This window comes from Hyaena hyaena, unplaced genomic scaffold (assembly GCF_003009895.1).
Source record: "Hyaena hyaena isolate Hyena2069 unplaced genomic scaffold, ASM300989v1 scaffold_22, whole genome shotgun sequence".
Lineage (NCBI taxonomy): Eukaryota > Metazoa > Chordata > Mammalia > Carnivora > Hyaenidae > Hyaena > Hyaena hyaena.
In genome coordinates, this window is record NW_024080654.1 from 4524638 (window position 1) to 4540805 (window position 16168).

A 16168-nucleotide genomic window follows, 5' to 3' on the forward strand; every position below is an offset into this window, starting at 1 on the left:
AACTTTTGACTGTATGTTTTTAGTCCTTCTGCACCTCTGAGGACCAAAGAATGTGCTTTCGTCTTCAGAACTGGGTAGGGAGCTCTCAGATGCAATCTCAAAATCAGGCTCCCATATAAGTTATCTGTCAGATCAGGGCGCTCGCTGCTGGGGGTGAACAGGAGCTCTATTAATAATTAACAACCCCACCAGGGTCACCGGCCCGGACCGGGCTGGCCCTCTGCACCCCTGCTTCTGCGCCTTGCATAGCGCACAGGCAGTCCAGGGCATGGGGCTTGGAGTATAACGGCCTCCCACAGACATGCCGTGACTCACCGTGGCATGAAGCCACAGCACGGCTTCGTAAGGACACACTCCATCGTGTTTTCTTAAAAACGCTTCCCCTGTGGGCCAGGCAGCCTCTTCCACGGCCCCTCTCGCCTTCTCCTCACTTCAAGGCTCTGAACTGGGCTCTTGAAGCCATCGCCCACTTCCACCATCTGCAGACAAACAAATTCTGTGTTTGTCTCCAAAATTTCAGCTTCTCTAGCACGGCCTTAGATCAACAGACCCTTATTCGGCGTCTGTCGTGTGCAGTGCTGGGCACGTACGATGCGAGGTGTGGTGGGGACACTGACGCTGAAACACAGGGAGCAGAAGAGGTTTGCACACAAAGAACAGTGGTTCCGGAAAATGAGAGATACGCGCCAACCATCTGACAGAGACAATGAGATCCCTGTGCCAAACCTGCCCTATAGCTGGCTGCCCCACTGCCCTCACAAGTGCCTGCATCCTGCCTCCTCCTAAGAGCCAACTCTTTGAAGGCATGGTCAAATCTCTCTCTGTTCTTCTCCACTGCCAAGTTCAAGGGCTTTTCCCACGAGGAATCTTTTGCAATAGATCTTAGTATAAATATCAGCGACCAGGGTGCCTGGGTGGCTCGGTCGACTGGGCATCCCACCCTTGATTTTGGTTCGGGTCATGCTCCCAGAGTCGTGGGATCGAGCCCCGCGTTGGTCTCCGTGCTGAGTGTGGAGCCTGCTTGGGATGCTCTCTCTCGCCTCTCTCGCCCTCTGACCCTTCCCTGCCCACACTCTCTCTAAAATAAAACAAACTTTCAAAAACCAGTTACCAAAAATGCCTTCAGACCAATAGTTTGTGGTTTGTATCTCTGCCAGAGTCTGATAATTTCTCCAGGTACTGCCTCCTTCAAAACGCACATTCACAGACTCATTAATGTGCATATGATTCAGAGGGACCCCACCCCCAACTGAAGAGAACACACTATGGTCTAGCCCTTTTTTTTTTTACTTGTAAGTTTGTTTTTTTTAAGTTTGATTATATTTTTCCCAGCTTTGAGATGTCACCGCCACACAACATTGTGTAAGTTTGAGGTGCACAATGTGTTGATCTGAAAGACTGCAAGATAGTCACTAGCTTATTGTCTCTTGGACTTAATCTTTCCAGTCGCTCTAATTTGGGGATGGGTAACCCAAACCATCTTTTATCCTCAATTTATTTTAACTAGAGAGAGAGGAACCAAATGTCAGGAAGACCTGTGCATGGTTCTCTCCATTGGGCTCCAAGCCCCACCCCCCCACCGTCATGGTCCTGCCTGCCTGGTGCTGGTAAAGGACACAGACAGGAACTCCATGGGGTTGGCTGTAGGCAGGCAGGTTGGATCAGCCGGCCGTCAAAGAGAGGTATCTCCATGTGGAAGGTTAGGAGAAATGCAAGTGGCTGGGGCTGTCACCAGCATGGTGATCTCAGGTAGCAGCTAAAGATGACACAACTCACATTCACAGGTAGACACTGCGATTATGAGAAGTTCCTGATTGCTGCGGTAACAACCCCCTTCCTCAGAGCTGCTCGATGAAATATCTGTGGTCACTTTCCTCCCACTGATGCTAAATGCTGGCTTCCATTCAAAGTTGCCTGGTGCCCAGAGCTTCTTCCAGCTCAAGACACACACACAAGGGGACCAATCATGGGCACAGAGTCCAGGTCTGGTGATTTCCTGCCACACTCACCACCCAGTGCCACAGTGCACACCTATGCAGATTAGCAAAGTCCCCAATTTTGAAAAACTAAGACCAAACCTGTATAAAACTGTTGCATATAAAGAAACCCCTGCTTTGCACACACTCAGGCTGCCGGAGCCAAAGGCCTGCACATGTGTCATGGCTCAGACTCTGGGAAGATGGAGAAAACACGATACAAGCCAGCGACGGCTGTATTGGCCTGCGAAGCTATTACTAATGAGAAACTCAACCTAATTATTTTGCTTTGCAAGGCAGAGCTTTCAAATTAATACCGTATCCTCTCAAATTATACAGTAGTACAGAACCCAGGACTAGAACAGGCTGACGCAGCTTCTGGAGCTGCCCATCATCTGTCATTCTGGCTCGAGGTCAGAAGCGATTCCGCTCAGATACGAGAGCCCGGACTCAGGGCAGCAGTTTTACATGGTGTTTGGACATACTGGAAACCGGCTGATCTTCCCACCTCTTTCCTCTCTGACACTTCATTTATGAAGAGAACGGCCAATTAAGGAATTCAGCTCATTAAGGATCGGTTCTATAATGACTTCCCACCAAAAACGCTCTGCAACATCACACATTTCACCAGTGATTTTTGCATTACAACTTTGCCCTGTAGTAACATCTCTTCCTCATTGCGAGATAGTATGGGACTCTCAACTGCCTGGCACAGTTCGCCAACGTCTGTTGCCAAGAACTTTGACCCATGTTTTCTTTCTTTAAGCACTCGATATTTTTACAGAGACAGTCTCTGTGTTTCTGACTCAGTATCTCTAACTCACACGTTAGATTGGTTTTGCCCAGGAAACCTGGTAAACCTAGGTCCCTAGAGAACGATTTCAATTTTGCCGAATAGCGTAATTCACAGAAAAGGGCTCCCTACTAACTGTGACAAGAACTCCTAAGGTTCAAGGACGTGTTGAGTGAAGACTATCAAGCTCTTCGTTTCTCGGTTTGGGTGTCCATTGCGGCAGCCTGTCCCATGGGCCTCGCCGTGGGGGGTGGGGTGACCCCTGTGTCTTTTGGAACTAGAGGCCCTTGGGGTGCATCCCTGTCGATTACAAAAACATCCCTCCTTCTGTTTGCAGCAAATCTCTTCACATGGGGTGCTGCCGACTTGGCCACACAGCAATTTTAAGGCAAAGGACAATGTTCTTGCAGCATTATTGCGACACATGCCATTCTCGTTACAATGCCTGGAAGTCATGAACACTGTAGAAACACACTTGCTCTTTGAAGTGTCCATGCTTACATCTGGTATTTCCACATTTGGTGCCCTTGTCCTTCCTAAATCCGAAGCGTTCTCCCCCCGGCTAGTGTTGCTTAACTCCCAGGGGGAGAGGAGACCCAGGCTAACTCATTCCCTACTCTAGAGATATTTTGAAATTCCTAGTTTTTAAAAATTTTTTTAAATGTTTATTCATTTTTGTTTTTTTGTTTTTTTTTTAATATTTTTTAGTTATTTCTAGGAGAGAGAGAGAGAGAGAGAGACAGCATGAGCAGGGGAGGGTCAGAGAGAGGGGGAGTCAGAGACTGAAACAGGCTCCAGGCTCTGAGCTGGCAGTCAGCACAGAGCCCGACGCGGGGCTCGAACCCACGAACCGCGAGATCATGACCTAAGCGAAAGTCGGACGCTTAACCGACTAAGCCACCCAGGCGCCCCTGTTTATTCATTTTTGAGAGAGACAGAGCATGAACAGGGAAGGGGGCGGAGAGGGAGAGAGACCCAGAATCGGAAGCAGCTCCAGGTTCTGAGCTGTCAGCACAGAGCCCAGCGCGGGGCTCGAACCCACGAACCATAAGATCATGACTTGAGCTGAAGTTGTACACTTAACTGGCTGAGCCACCCAGGCGCGTCCCCCCCGCCCTTGCCTAATTTCTAAATAAATAGAACAGCGCTGAAGGTCTGTTAGAGACACAAAGTAGGTAATACTTCCAATAAAGGATTGATTTTCTTCCTTAAATTTACAGCTCTTTTAACAATGTTGAATTTCTGAGGCTGAGCCACTCCTGAAAGAGTAAAGAGGGGCATCTTTTACAATATTTTCTAGTTCAGTATGAGAGAAGGCCAAAACCATGTGCTTGTATTAATTCTACAAACAATCTTGGAGGGCAACAACTCTGGTCTGTTTCGTTCTACAGCCCTGGCTCATACCTGGCACATAGCGGACGCACAATACTTATTGCGTGAGTGAATGTATGAATGTCATTAATTATATCAATATATATAACACATTTAAGTCATGCGAATGTGTGTATACACAAATACGTAAATATGTGTGCACATATGTATTGATTGAAGGTACCTGATATAAAAACTCTAACATCCTCTGAATGATCGTTTCACTGTAAATGTACAAATGCGACTCATTTCCCAACGACATGCACAGAGCTCCGCGGGATGGCCCTCTACCAAGATGTACAGGGCTCTCAGTCTTGGGCTTTTCAAGGGATAAACATCCGCAATATGTCAGCATGTTTGGATTTTCTTCATATGCTCTCCCAGTCTGTGGCTTCCTGACCCCGACCTTCTGTGGATCTCAGTAGCAGAGGGTTCTGTGGCTGGAAGCCCCAGGTCTGGTGCCTCGTGGACACTCTCACGGGAACGCAGCCCCTTTCTGCAGGATGACAGGGGACATGCAGGGCACATGCGATCCCAGCACCGGACTGGGCCTTGACTTGGATCTGCCCCCACATCTGCACTCAGGCCAAAGCCGCTCGCTGAGCACCACGACTGGCTGATTCCCGAGGAATTTATCACTACCAGACAGGGCTGTTGTCTTCAGTGAGATCCATCTACTCTGGACTCAGCAGATGTGCTGGTGGAAAATTACCAGAGCCCATGATTCCTGCCTTCGAGTCTCAGACTCCCAGAGGCCACGTGCGTCTGGGAAGTTGAGGAAACAAGGCTCTGAGAACCCTCCATTTCTCAGGCTAAGTAAAAGATGCCCTTCCTCATTTGAACAAGGTCCGGCAGAAAGTTCTGGAAGGTGGTTCCCACCTTTGCAAAATATTCTACGAATCCATGCTCTTTTCATGCTAACCACAGGCAAGAAGAAACCCACAGAAGACACCTTCTTCTGCGTGGCTCTCAAATACCGACTGTGGGCATCTCGCGAGGGCCTGAAACCGCAGTAATATGGTCACTTCCCGTGCGAAATCACTACACTGCTTTTCCTTTCAATTTGCTTGTGTTCATTTTATTTCTGTCTTCAAAGCCCAGTTTTCCACGATGAGCATAGAATTATGCCCTTAAAGTTATGCAATAAAAACTTAATTTTTATAATCCTAATATTTGTAAATTATCCAGGAATTATCTCATTTTAAGGAATGACCTGGAGGCAAAAGAAAGATATTTTTCAGTCACATCATTTATAATCATGAAATAAATAAGAGCTGATGTGTCCGGGACTCATGATATAACAGTTCCTCATTTAGGTGCTTCGGAGGTATGATCACGTACACTATCTTCACAACAATCCTACAAGGGAAGAGTATCATCACTCTTACTTTCAAATGAGAAAACAAAGCACAGAGAGGCTGAGCAAGCTGCCCACAGTCAAACAGCAAGTCACTGGTGAACCCCGAATTCAAACCCACGTGGTCTAGCCCCAGAGTCTGTGACTGTGTGATGATCTCTCTACAGTTTCAGAGCCTACGTGAAAATTCTGGGGGCAAAAGAGAGAGCAGTGAATGTTTTAATTGTTCAGTATAACATCTATTATACCATTATTATGACTGTTCTTACCTTCACTTGGGCACATAGCTCTTCTTACTGCCGGCTTATCTTCTGCCCTCGAGTGAGTGCTCAATGCACATTTGTGCAACAGATTTTGAATGCCAGAAGCAAGATACTGAGCTATGAACCCATTAATTAGTGCTAGGTGCTTACGTGAATTCTTAGCCTCATTTATTTTATTTTCACTGATGTAAAAAAGGGGGGGGGGAGTTAATTACAAATCTGCCTTCTAGCCTAGAACAATGCCCAAGGTTAGGTATGTTTTAAATGAATTACCCAATCAAGGGAAAAATATGTAACTCTATCATATACTTCATATACTCTATCATATACTCATGCATATCATATGCATGATCACTCTATGAAGGCAGGGAAATTATCTAAAACCAACAAGAAATTATAAAAAATGATTAACTATAAAATGTTTTTCAAGTTGTAAAAGCCTGAATCCCAGAATAAAGAAATACAATCTTACTGTTTCAGTGTTTGGGAAAAACAAAATCTAATTATTACTGAGGCGCCCAGTAGATATTTGTTCAGAGTTGTTTTGACCAACTGATAAAAAGCATCTGTCGTCAGCATAATGTTTACATGCAAAAACGTTTGTTAAAGATAAGGGATGAACCAAGAACATTGCTACCCCCTGTGTAATAAAGAGCATGCCCTTCCCGGCTTATCGGTGGACAGAACTGAGCCTGGACCAGGTCTGCATTCTTCTCCAAAATACATCTGGCCCAGAGGCTGACCTACTCATACTGTAGTAGTTTTCCCACCCTCCTGCTTTGGCAAATCTTATCTGAATTTTATAGGCCATTTCCTGACCAAAATTTAGGAGTTATTGTAAACCACTAACCCCAAATGATCTTTAATATCCAGGAAATCGATGTAGCCATAATAGGACACAAACCAGAAATTCCTCGTGAGGAGGCCAAGCAGCAGAGGCCCACTGGAGGCGGCTGGGTGGGTGGGCACAGCAAAACATGGCGGCCACGCACTGGGGAGCCGGCCTCACAACCCACCTGTGCTCTGGCCGGGCCAGCCTCTGGGCAAACAGCCTGTGCACATTCTCAGCAGGTGTGTGTGTGTGTGTGTGTGTGTGTGCGTGCACACGTGTGAGTGTGTGTGTGTGAACAGAGCCATAGAGATGGTCAAACGTCTGACTCAAGGCAGATAATCATGAGAAGACTCGTGCCCCGTGTCCTGAGGAGGAGAGGAAGACCACAAGGGACCAGCATCCTCTCAATTCCCGTCGGCCAAACCCTCCTCAAATTAACTCTCAAGCATGCTGACACTCTTCATATGTACTTCTAGAACCTTCTTCCCACATCTCCTCCTTCAAATGGCCCCACAGGGCTAGAAGTGGTATTGCCAGTGGCAACAATAACCATTAAGAGGAAAACGAGATTGTTGAGTCATTTTCAATACAAGCGTTCAGCTTCTACCTGAGGCCAAACTAACGCCCAGAAGGGCGGGTTTACAGCCCACATACATCAAGCAGCGGGCCCTGTACGACAGAGAGAAGGGACAGACTGATGGCCTCTGGAACAGCAGCAGCGCGCCACCTGCTAGAACGGCAGTTCTCAGGTGCACGCCGCACCCCCGAATCAGGACTCTGGGGGGGGGGGGGGCTCCCGTTCTCCACGACGCCCCGCAGGAGATTCTGCTGTGAGCGCAAGTTCCCGGACTACTCGTACAGGTGACCTTGGGTGGTCTTCAGCCCCAGGGTGCCTTGATGATAGAGTTACTTTACTACTTATTCCTCGGCGCTTATTTTTCCTTAAGCAAAGAGAAAGGTGCCTGGCACTGTATAAATGCCTTGTAAACAGTAACTCGTTTCATCTGCATACACGTCCCCTAAAACAGGCACCACCCACCGCTATCCCCATCGAACAGGCGAGGAAATGCGGGTGGAGAGAGGGCGGTAACTCGCACACGGTCACACAGCTTCCGAAGAGGCACAGCGGGAGGCGAACTGGCGCCCTTGTATTTAACCCCAGCGCCTGCTGCTCCTTGTGGGACTTCTCTCCGGATGCCCCCGACACATGTGACTGTCCTTCAAAGAAGCAGTGTGCACACGGCCCAAGCCACGCATCCCAGAGAAGGAGACATCTCTTCTGCCTGGCTCACCGGGTCCACGGAATTAAGCCAACCAAACCCTTCACAGACAATCACTTCTACTTAAGATATAAAGCCAGGTCAAGTATTTTCCAAATGGATGTGACAAAAAATGGGCCACATGATAGGTTCTGTGACCTTCTTCTTCCTCATAAAACATTACATGTAAAAAGGCAACGATGTTACCTTCACTCAAGCTTTTCTCCAGGAAAGATCTGGACTTGGCTGGTAAGTTTGACACAACCCAGGATTAACTCTGTGACATTCAAGTGTTACTGTATGCTTTAAAAAAAAAAAAAAAATCTAAAACAGGACTTGAAAATGAAAGCTAATTAGGAAAAGGAATTGCCTGCATTTTATTTATTTATTTATTTATTTATTTATTTTATGTTTTATTTATTTCTGAGAGAGAGAGAGACAGAGCATGAGCAGGGGAGGGTCAGAGAGAGAGGGAGACACAGAATCTGAAGCCGCTCCAGGCTCTGAGCTGTCAGCACAGAGCCCGACGTAGGGCTCGAACCCTCGAACTGTGAGATCATGACCTGAGCCAAAGTTGGACACTTCACCCACTGAGCCACCCAGGCGCCCCAGCCTGCATTTTTAAGTGACACTTTAGGGCTGATGCTCTTGGATGATATAGATACTAACACTCCTATGCTGACTGGTTGCATGAAAGCATCATTGTGGGATTGTAGAATAAACTGTGATTGTTTCTTCGCACTATGAAAGTAACATGCTTACTTTATAAAAAATACGGTTAGCAACATAGCCCCCAATCTTCCGCTGATTAAAGTATACATTAACCCTCTTTATCAGAAACAAAGGAATAGTACCAATATAGTTATCCTTGGTTTATTTGTAACATCCTGAGGCCTACCAATAACTGACACATGGCAGAGAAGGTTCATCTTTCCAAACTGAAGGTGCCCCGTGGCCCGCCACCCCCCTCCCTGAACACCTTCATTGCCAGGTGTGAGCGGCTGCCGTGAAAGCTGTGCGCCCACAGCTACAGAGACATTCAGAGTTACGACTAGAAAACTCTGGGTCCTGTTCTTCATGAAGGACTATGCTGATCTTCTAAAGCACACACTCAAAAAAAAAATTTAACCATTTTAACGAAACGTCAAGCACAGGAGCACACTACGTCTCCAAAATATTTTGCTGGGTTCGGACAACATCTACTTGAAGAGCTAAACTCTCTCTGAAAGAGGGTACACACAGCCTCTCCCTCTGCCAGTGTGTTTGGTCAAGTGGGAATAAAGCAATGGACTCCATTTTGGCTTCACGCAGGCCACAGCCAGTTACGACTTGCTGTTATCGGACCAAGAAAGAAGTGCCCACAGGCCACTAAGATATTTGTTCAGCAACAAACAATAGTCATTCCCAAACTCTGAACAAAGTATTGATTCTGAGAGCAGTAAGAGATGAAAAGGTTGAAGAATCGCCCTTTATCAGCAAGAGATGAAGCCAACAGATAGGCCAACGCTGCACAGTGCGTGCGGTATCCCTCTCATATCTGATTGGGCGCTTCCATTTGTCCTGTACTTTACCACGAATCTAGCGAGCCTTACAACTCAGATGACATAAAAAGCTCTTATAGGGTACAGATGAAAAATCAAAGATAGCAAAGCCAGGAATGTCTCCTAAATCACAGAATAAACTATTTACATAAAGCGTTCAGCACTGTGTATATTTCAAGTCGTGTTTAGTCTGTGGTGCAGAAACTACTCCAAATTCCTAATTAAGAGGAAACACCTTTGTTTGGCTAACACCTTTGTTTTATTACTGTTCCCCAACACCGCCACGGAGACGAGGCACCACTCCCATGCGCCAATGCGGTCCCAGCGGGGTGGAGAGTGAAGGCGGCCCAAGAATAGGGGCACCAATCACTAGTGATCAGTGACACCACCCCCCATGGGCCGGGTGCTGCTCCACACACTGGGGGATTTTAAAAAGGAGCTGTGTCCTCCAGTGTCTCGGAACTGTCAGTGGTGTGAGACTGACACACATAAGACAATGCGACCCTAGCCACGCAGCTGTGATGACAACCAACATTTCTCAAGTTCTGACCTACTTTGCGCACGACCACACAGGGTGACGCAACGTTGTATTACTAGATTAGAGACCTGAGGCTCAAAGAGATTACATCGTCCCATGGAACACAGAGATTGGTCCTTTGTGGCAATTACCCACCTTCTAGGTTGGGGAGTAATGAAGAAGGCCAGATAAATCCCATGGATCTGGGTTGCGGAGGGCCCGCAAACCGCATCCAAATTAAAGCTGCAATGAGACGCTGCTAGGCCCACAAACTCCAACACTGACCACACCAAGTGCTGAGGAACACGTGGAGCACAGGAACTCCCACCCATTGTGATAATGGTGGGAACGCAAGTGGCACGGCCACAGCATGGCAGTCACCCATAAAGCTAAACCTGCTCCCGCCGTGCGACCTGGCAATCACGTGCCTAGGTACTTACCCAAAGGAGGTGAGCACCTAAGTCCACACAAAAACCTGCACTTGGATGTTTAAAGTGGCTTTATTCATAATCGCCAAAACCCAGAAGCAACCAAGGTGCCTCTCGGTAGGCGAGTGGATGCATACACAGAGGTGCGTCCAGACGCAGACTGTCACTCGGTGCTAATGAGACCGTAGTTACCAAGTCATGAAGAGACATGGAGGAACCCGACAGGCACATCGCCACGTGAAAGCCAGTGTGAAAAGGCTACATTCTCTAGGACTCCAACCACCTGACATTCTGGAGAAGGTAAAACCATGGAGACAATAGAAGAATGAGTGCAGAGAGGGTGGGGGAAGGGAAGGGGGAGGGGGTCTCGAGGGCAGCGAAAATGCTCGGGCTGATACTACAGTGAGGGCGGCATGTCACTGCACATCCGTCCAGGCCCACGGAACGCACCACACCAAGGGTGACCCTCGCGTAAACAAGAGACTCAGGGTCTGGGTGATTGTGACGTGTCACCGTAGGCTCATTCATTGGGACAAATGGAGCACTCTGGTGGGCGATGTTGGTAACGGGGGAGACTGTGCTCATGTAGGGGGGAGGGGGCTTAAGGGGAATTCTCTGCACCTTCCTGTCAGCCTAAAGCTGCTCTATAAAAAATAGTCTTTATTAAAAAACAAAAACCACCCAGCTGCAAAGAAGGGAAGCTCTGCTTAGATGGCAGGTAGCCACTGTCAGGGGAGTCACGTGGTCACAGTGGGCTCTCTGCAGACCGTTACCCTCATGAGAACACAACAAATGGACGGGACCCACGACTATAACGACACGCCCGAGGGCTTTGGGGCAACGCCGCCCAGGGTGCACAGACCTGGAAGGGGGTTGTGGCCGTGGGAAGGGAAAGCAGGCAGGGACGGGGAGAAGCACCTAGAAAGAAAACATGGCGGCCTTGGTGGCTGAGTGACGTGGAGGTTGGAAAGCAGAGAGGGTGAGGCCTTGGGGCGAAGCCACCGCGTCTGAGCTGAGTGTCAGCAGACACCGGGCCACCAACAACCAAAAGACAACGGTCAGGATGGGCAGTCGGTCTGGGTCGGGTAAGGGGCGGTTAAGTTCGGTTCTGAACACGCTCACTAAGTCTAAGACCAGCGCCAAGGTGGCCTGTCCCAGGGGAACATGAAGACCCAAGACTGGAATTCAAGAGAAAGGTCTGGAACGGCCTTCACGGAATGATGAGGGATCATTCCAGGAGATCTCCCCAGCTGGAGAGGAGAGGGAGCCGGCTGGGTGGACCCCACGGCACACCCCCGTGAAGGCCTGGGGACAGGCAGAAGGGACAAGCAGAAAGAAAACTAGGAGGGACACATGTCACCAGACTGGGACGAGGGAACAATGGGGGGAAACACAGGACGGAACCAGTTCACCGTATGCCGGATGAAAAAAATATTAACCCCAGTAATCCTCCTGGTGTTCAAGTTCTCAAAAGAAATTAACCATTGAAACGTGTTCTGGTTTATATCCTCTTTCATTGTACACATAAGAATGGTAGGAATATGTCTTTCGTATTGTTTTATGGTTGACATTTTTTAGTGGTTGTTTAATCATAGCAGGAAGAACAATGTCCTAATGATATTATTTTAGGCGTTCTATTGTTGCCTTTGCTTACTCTACCTCAAGAATTCAAAATACCAAATGGGCTCGAGAGGCATTTTAATGAGGCTAATCCTTTTTAAATTTCTGGAACAAATGTTATAACAAACACTGTATATACTTCTGCAAATTAAGTGTTGTAACGTATTATAAGTCTTGATGCCTTCCGGACTTCCAAAAGGATTCGTTTTAGAGCCTCGCTCGTGGATTCAATGGGTCTGCAAAATCTTCACCAGCTCTTAACGAAATAACTGAACTTGTAAAGTTATGACCATCCTTACCAGGCCCAAGATATTTGCCAACAGGCCTGTTAATGAATAATGCAGGGTTTTGTGAATTCCCTCATGTCCTTGCCCAAGCGTGGGCAGGTTTTCTGGGTCAGTTCCTAAAGGCACTCCAGCCTGGAATCAGCCATCCATGTGGCAACCTTCCAAACATCCCCGACGGACCCACAGCCTCGGGAGAGGGGACACCACAGATCTCAGGGCCACTGGTGGGAGCCGGGAGCTTCTCGCCACTGTCCTCCGAGACCTTGTCCATCAATGACTCTACCCTTCCAGGAGAGAAGTTAGGTCACCATGATTAATAACAGAAGCAATGACATCTTGGTATCTCAAAGGAGGGGGCCTTAGGGTCACTTTTAAATGCAAACACCTGGAGGTATACGCAAGACCAGGTGAGTAGATCTATCCCCCCTCCTGAGTATAACGTACAGTAACAACTCATGAAAATAATACACTGAATTCATAATCCTATTTCCCCCTCAGATTTGGAGGCGGGATGTCCTCAAGGAAGTTTCCCTGAGTTCCCCAGAGATGCTTAGATGTCCCCCCACCCCCAACCCTGGCCTTCAATTCACCTTGATGGCAGCCCTGACCCGCCTGAGCGGTATCTGCCTGGTGCTCAGCACTTCTTGCCGAACTGTGAATTTCCTGGAGGCAGAGTGGGTCCCTCTCACTGTGGCCCGGCCACCACCAGGCAGAGAGCAGGGCATGCGGAAGTGCCTAGGGCGCGTGTGCGAACAGAGGAAGGGGGGGTGGATCCCCGGAGAAGGGACAGATCTGCCAGCGACGGAGGCAGAGGATGAATGAGTCCTCCAAAACCATCTGCTTAATAATCACAGGCAAAATTTAAGATCACTTGGTCCCTAAACCACACTCGCTCTTTGTGTATGTGATTAACTTACACCACTAATAATTCGGTGAAGGGTCCACGCTCACACACTCGCAATTCACATACGCTATTTCTCCTGGTTGGTATCAGAGGTACCTTCCTTCTGATCAAGTCTGCCTGTAGAGACGACGATGGTTTGGATTACGTCTTCACAGTATCACTCCTGAAATACTGGGCTGCTGCTGGTGTCGCTGTCATTGGCTCTAAGTTAGAAATCAGCCTTCTCGTTTAAATCACACAGCAGAACATGGCTGGTCCCTACTCACACGGGAACCGAATCTCACTTCATTGGAATTCCGGGCCACTGAGCCCCAGGAGAGTGAGTGATGGACTAACGACGGCGGTACCACGCGGCAGGCAGCCCGCACGGAGAGGAAAATCGTCTCTGTTAAGGGGTGTCCCTCGGACCGGTGAGGGAGGAGTCAAGGCTGCATGCGCTGGAGACCCTTCCCTTCAGTCTGACTGCATGACTGGGAACAGAGGGCGCCCCCAGCCATAACACTTTGGGCCCAGTTTTGTCTCAGGCTTGCACCCCATTCCTCCTTTCTTGCCTCAGAAAGAAAAGCGTGGATGGGAGTCAGCGTAGATTCGGCCTGGGAAAAAGTCACTGGCTAATAAAACCCATCTACTAGTATCTACCATGGCAGATATGGTCAAGTATAAAATCAAGTAGCCCTCCATATGGGGGGAGGGGAGCTGTGCACTTCTCGCCCAGCACAGGAGGTGATGTTTGGACAGGTACAAATGCAGGTAAAAGTGTGACTCAGACACTCTTTCAAAGGCACAGGTGATCCAAGAATCATCTGTGTTGGCTTCTGTGTCCAGATTTCATTGATTTATAGCACCTTATCATTCAAAATGTACTTTTCAATGGGTTTTGCTTGGATCAATACTGAAGTTATTTCAACTTGTTGGTACCTAACAGGTAACTGTGCCAAGAGGTAAGCAAAAAAATGTTCCTGGTGGCATGAAGAGTGAAACAACTTTAAAATTAGACAAATTATTATTTTTGGATTTTCTTATACATCCATAAGTCATGTCCATGTAAGTCTAATTAGGCCAGGAAAAATAAAGTAGAATGATAATGCCTGGTAAGTCAACTGGTGATTGATCAGAGGGGTGTCCATTCACATGGCAGGTATCTTAAGATACTATGTGATCCCTTGAGGTTTAGAACCAAGCCAGCGGACAGGAATGTGCTTGGGCCTAAGTGACGAATTAAAGGGAAATGAAATAATCCCAAACTGAAGAGCAAGGAGTTTGATTTCCCAGGCAAGAACAGGGGTTCCCATAAATGAGTGGCTCATTCTTTAAAGTCCTGGCTGTGTGAAAAGCTCGCTCTTATAATTAGCTTCGCTTTGCTAATATCATCAGTTAGAAACTCTAAGTCCAAACAGAGGTTCCTATTTCCAAATGGAGAACTTTCTCTCATTTGTTTGCCACTGAGTTTAGCAATCTCTCCTTGGAAGTCATAAATCTTTTGGTCAATATTTCTACACCCAAATAAAGTGTTGTAGAGACTGCTCTTTTGAAAGTATTTTGTCATCATTACTAAAGAGCGTTTAGACGGAGTATGGAGCTTGGCTCCACTCCGGGGCGGGGAGAAACCGTCTGAAGTTCATTGCCGCTGTGATCACCAGCCTTTTCAACACCCGTGAAGGGGTTGCCAGTAAAGGGTCAAGTCCGGGATGGTGCGGCATGCGAGCGCACCACCAGTTTCTCCTGGCCCCTAACAGTTAATACATCCCACATCCAGTGAGGTGGGGTCGGTGGCAATCCATCCTCCAGGAGAGAAGTTAACACAAACAAACAAACAAAACCTAAGAGCAAGATCAGGATCTGAAACAGTGAAGCAGCAAGTGGGAAAATCGGCAAGAAGCAAAGTAACTTTTAAATGTTGGGGGGGGGGGTGCAAACCGCGCGTGGTAGTCATACTTTCGGGGGTTTTGTCCACAAGGCTCACCCACTGGGTAACGGGAAATGTCTTTATTCCGTCTGAGGGGAAGAGGGAAAAAAGAAAGGAGCCACAGCAAACCGAGGACCGTCCAGGGCTGGAAGCCTTGACCAGCAAGCCGGGCTCCCGGATCCTTTCCGGGCAAACACACAGCCCGAGGAAATGAAAACAATTTGTGCTTAGAACAATAAGATGGAGTTTCGCTTTGCTTTCACGCTCAAATATAAAATGGTTATAGCTTTCTAACGCACACAGGCAGCGGCGAGGGGCCGGGCTGGCTACCTCGCCCAAGCCGCGCGCACAGGAGCCCCACTTCTGCGCGGAGCGTCCTGCGCGGCGGCGGCGCGGTCGTGGGAAAGCACAAATACAGCTGTTTCCAGGCAAACGGCCCAGAATGTACAGCATCGACCAGGAGAGTCGCCCGAGAACGGGAGAAACACGCCCAGAGCGACTCCCGGGCACAAGTGTGGGGCTGTGCGCAGCGCGGGCGCGCGCGCCCGGCCCGCCCGGCCCCGGCCCACCCGGGGGCGCCCGGGGCAGGTGAAGGCGCCGGGCCGCCGAGGCCCCCGCGCCGCGAGTTCGAGTCCCTCCCGCGGACTCCCGGGCGCGGTGCGCACCCCGCTCCGCTGCGCTCGCCCGGAGCCCCCGGGGAGCCCTCCGCCTCGCCCCTACCCAGCCCACAACAAAGGAGGCTCCCTAACGGATGCGCCGACGCAGCCCCCCGGGGGTCACCGGCGGGGACCGGCGCGGAGAGGGCACCGGCCGTGCCCCGCGCGACCCCCCGAGCGGCGGGCCGCCGGGTCCGGGGACAAAGGGGCCGCGCCGACCGCGCGGGGCGGGACGCGGGGGGACCCGAGCCGGCCGGGGACTCACCTTCGCTGCGGCCCGGCTGCGCTCCTCGTGGAGCAGAAGGGCGGCGGGCAGCAGCAGCAGCCAGACGCCGAGCCGGGGCCCCATGGCGGCGGGGGCGGCGGGGGGCGGCGGGGGCCGGCGGGGGTCGGCGGGCGGCTCGCTGGCGGAGGGCCGGGGCGCGAGCGCTGCGCACCGTCCGGGGCGCGGCGGCTCG

General features: G+C 49.4%; 1 protein-coding gene and 1 long non-coding RNA gene across 2 annotated transcripts in view; both read right to left on the reverse strand.

Annotated features, from left to right (window-relative positions):
- COL4A1 (collagen type IV alpha 1 chain) overlaps positions 1–16102 on the reverse strand; it is a 145629-nt gene extending 129527 nt beyond the window's left edge. The window contains exon 1 of the mRNA XM_039226667.1: positions 15976–16102. Within this exon, the coding sequence (XP_039082598.1) occupies positions 15976–16059 (84 nt within the window). The 5' untranslated portion in view covers positions 16060–16102. The remainder of the gene's footprint in view (positions 1–15975) is intronic.
- Positions 11832–13152, reverse strand: LOC120228357. Its single transcript, XR_005527471.1, has 2 exons — positions 12835–13152; positions 11832–12528 (listed from the first exon to the last, which is right to left on the reverse strand). It is a non-coding gene; the product is annotated as an uncharacterized LOC120228357 (long non-coding RNA).
- Positions 16103–16168: the final 66 nt, after the last annotated feature.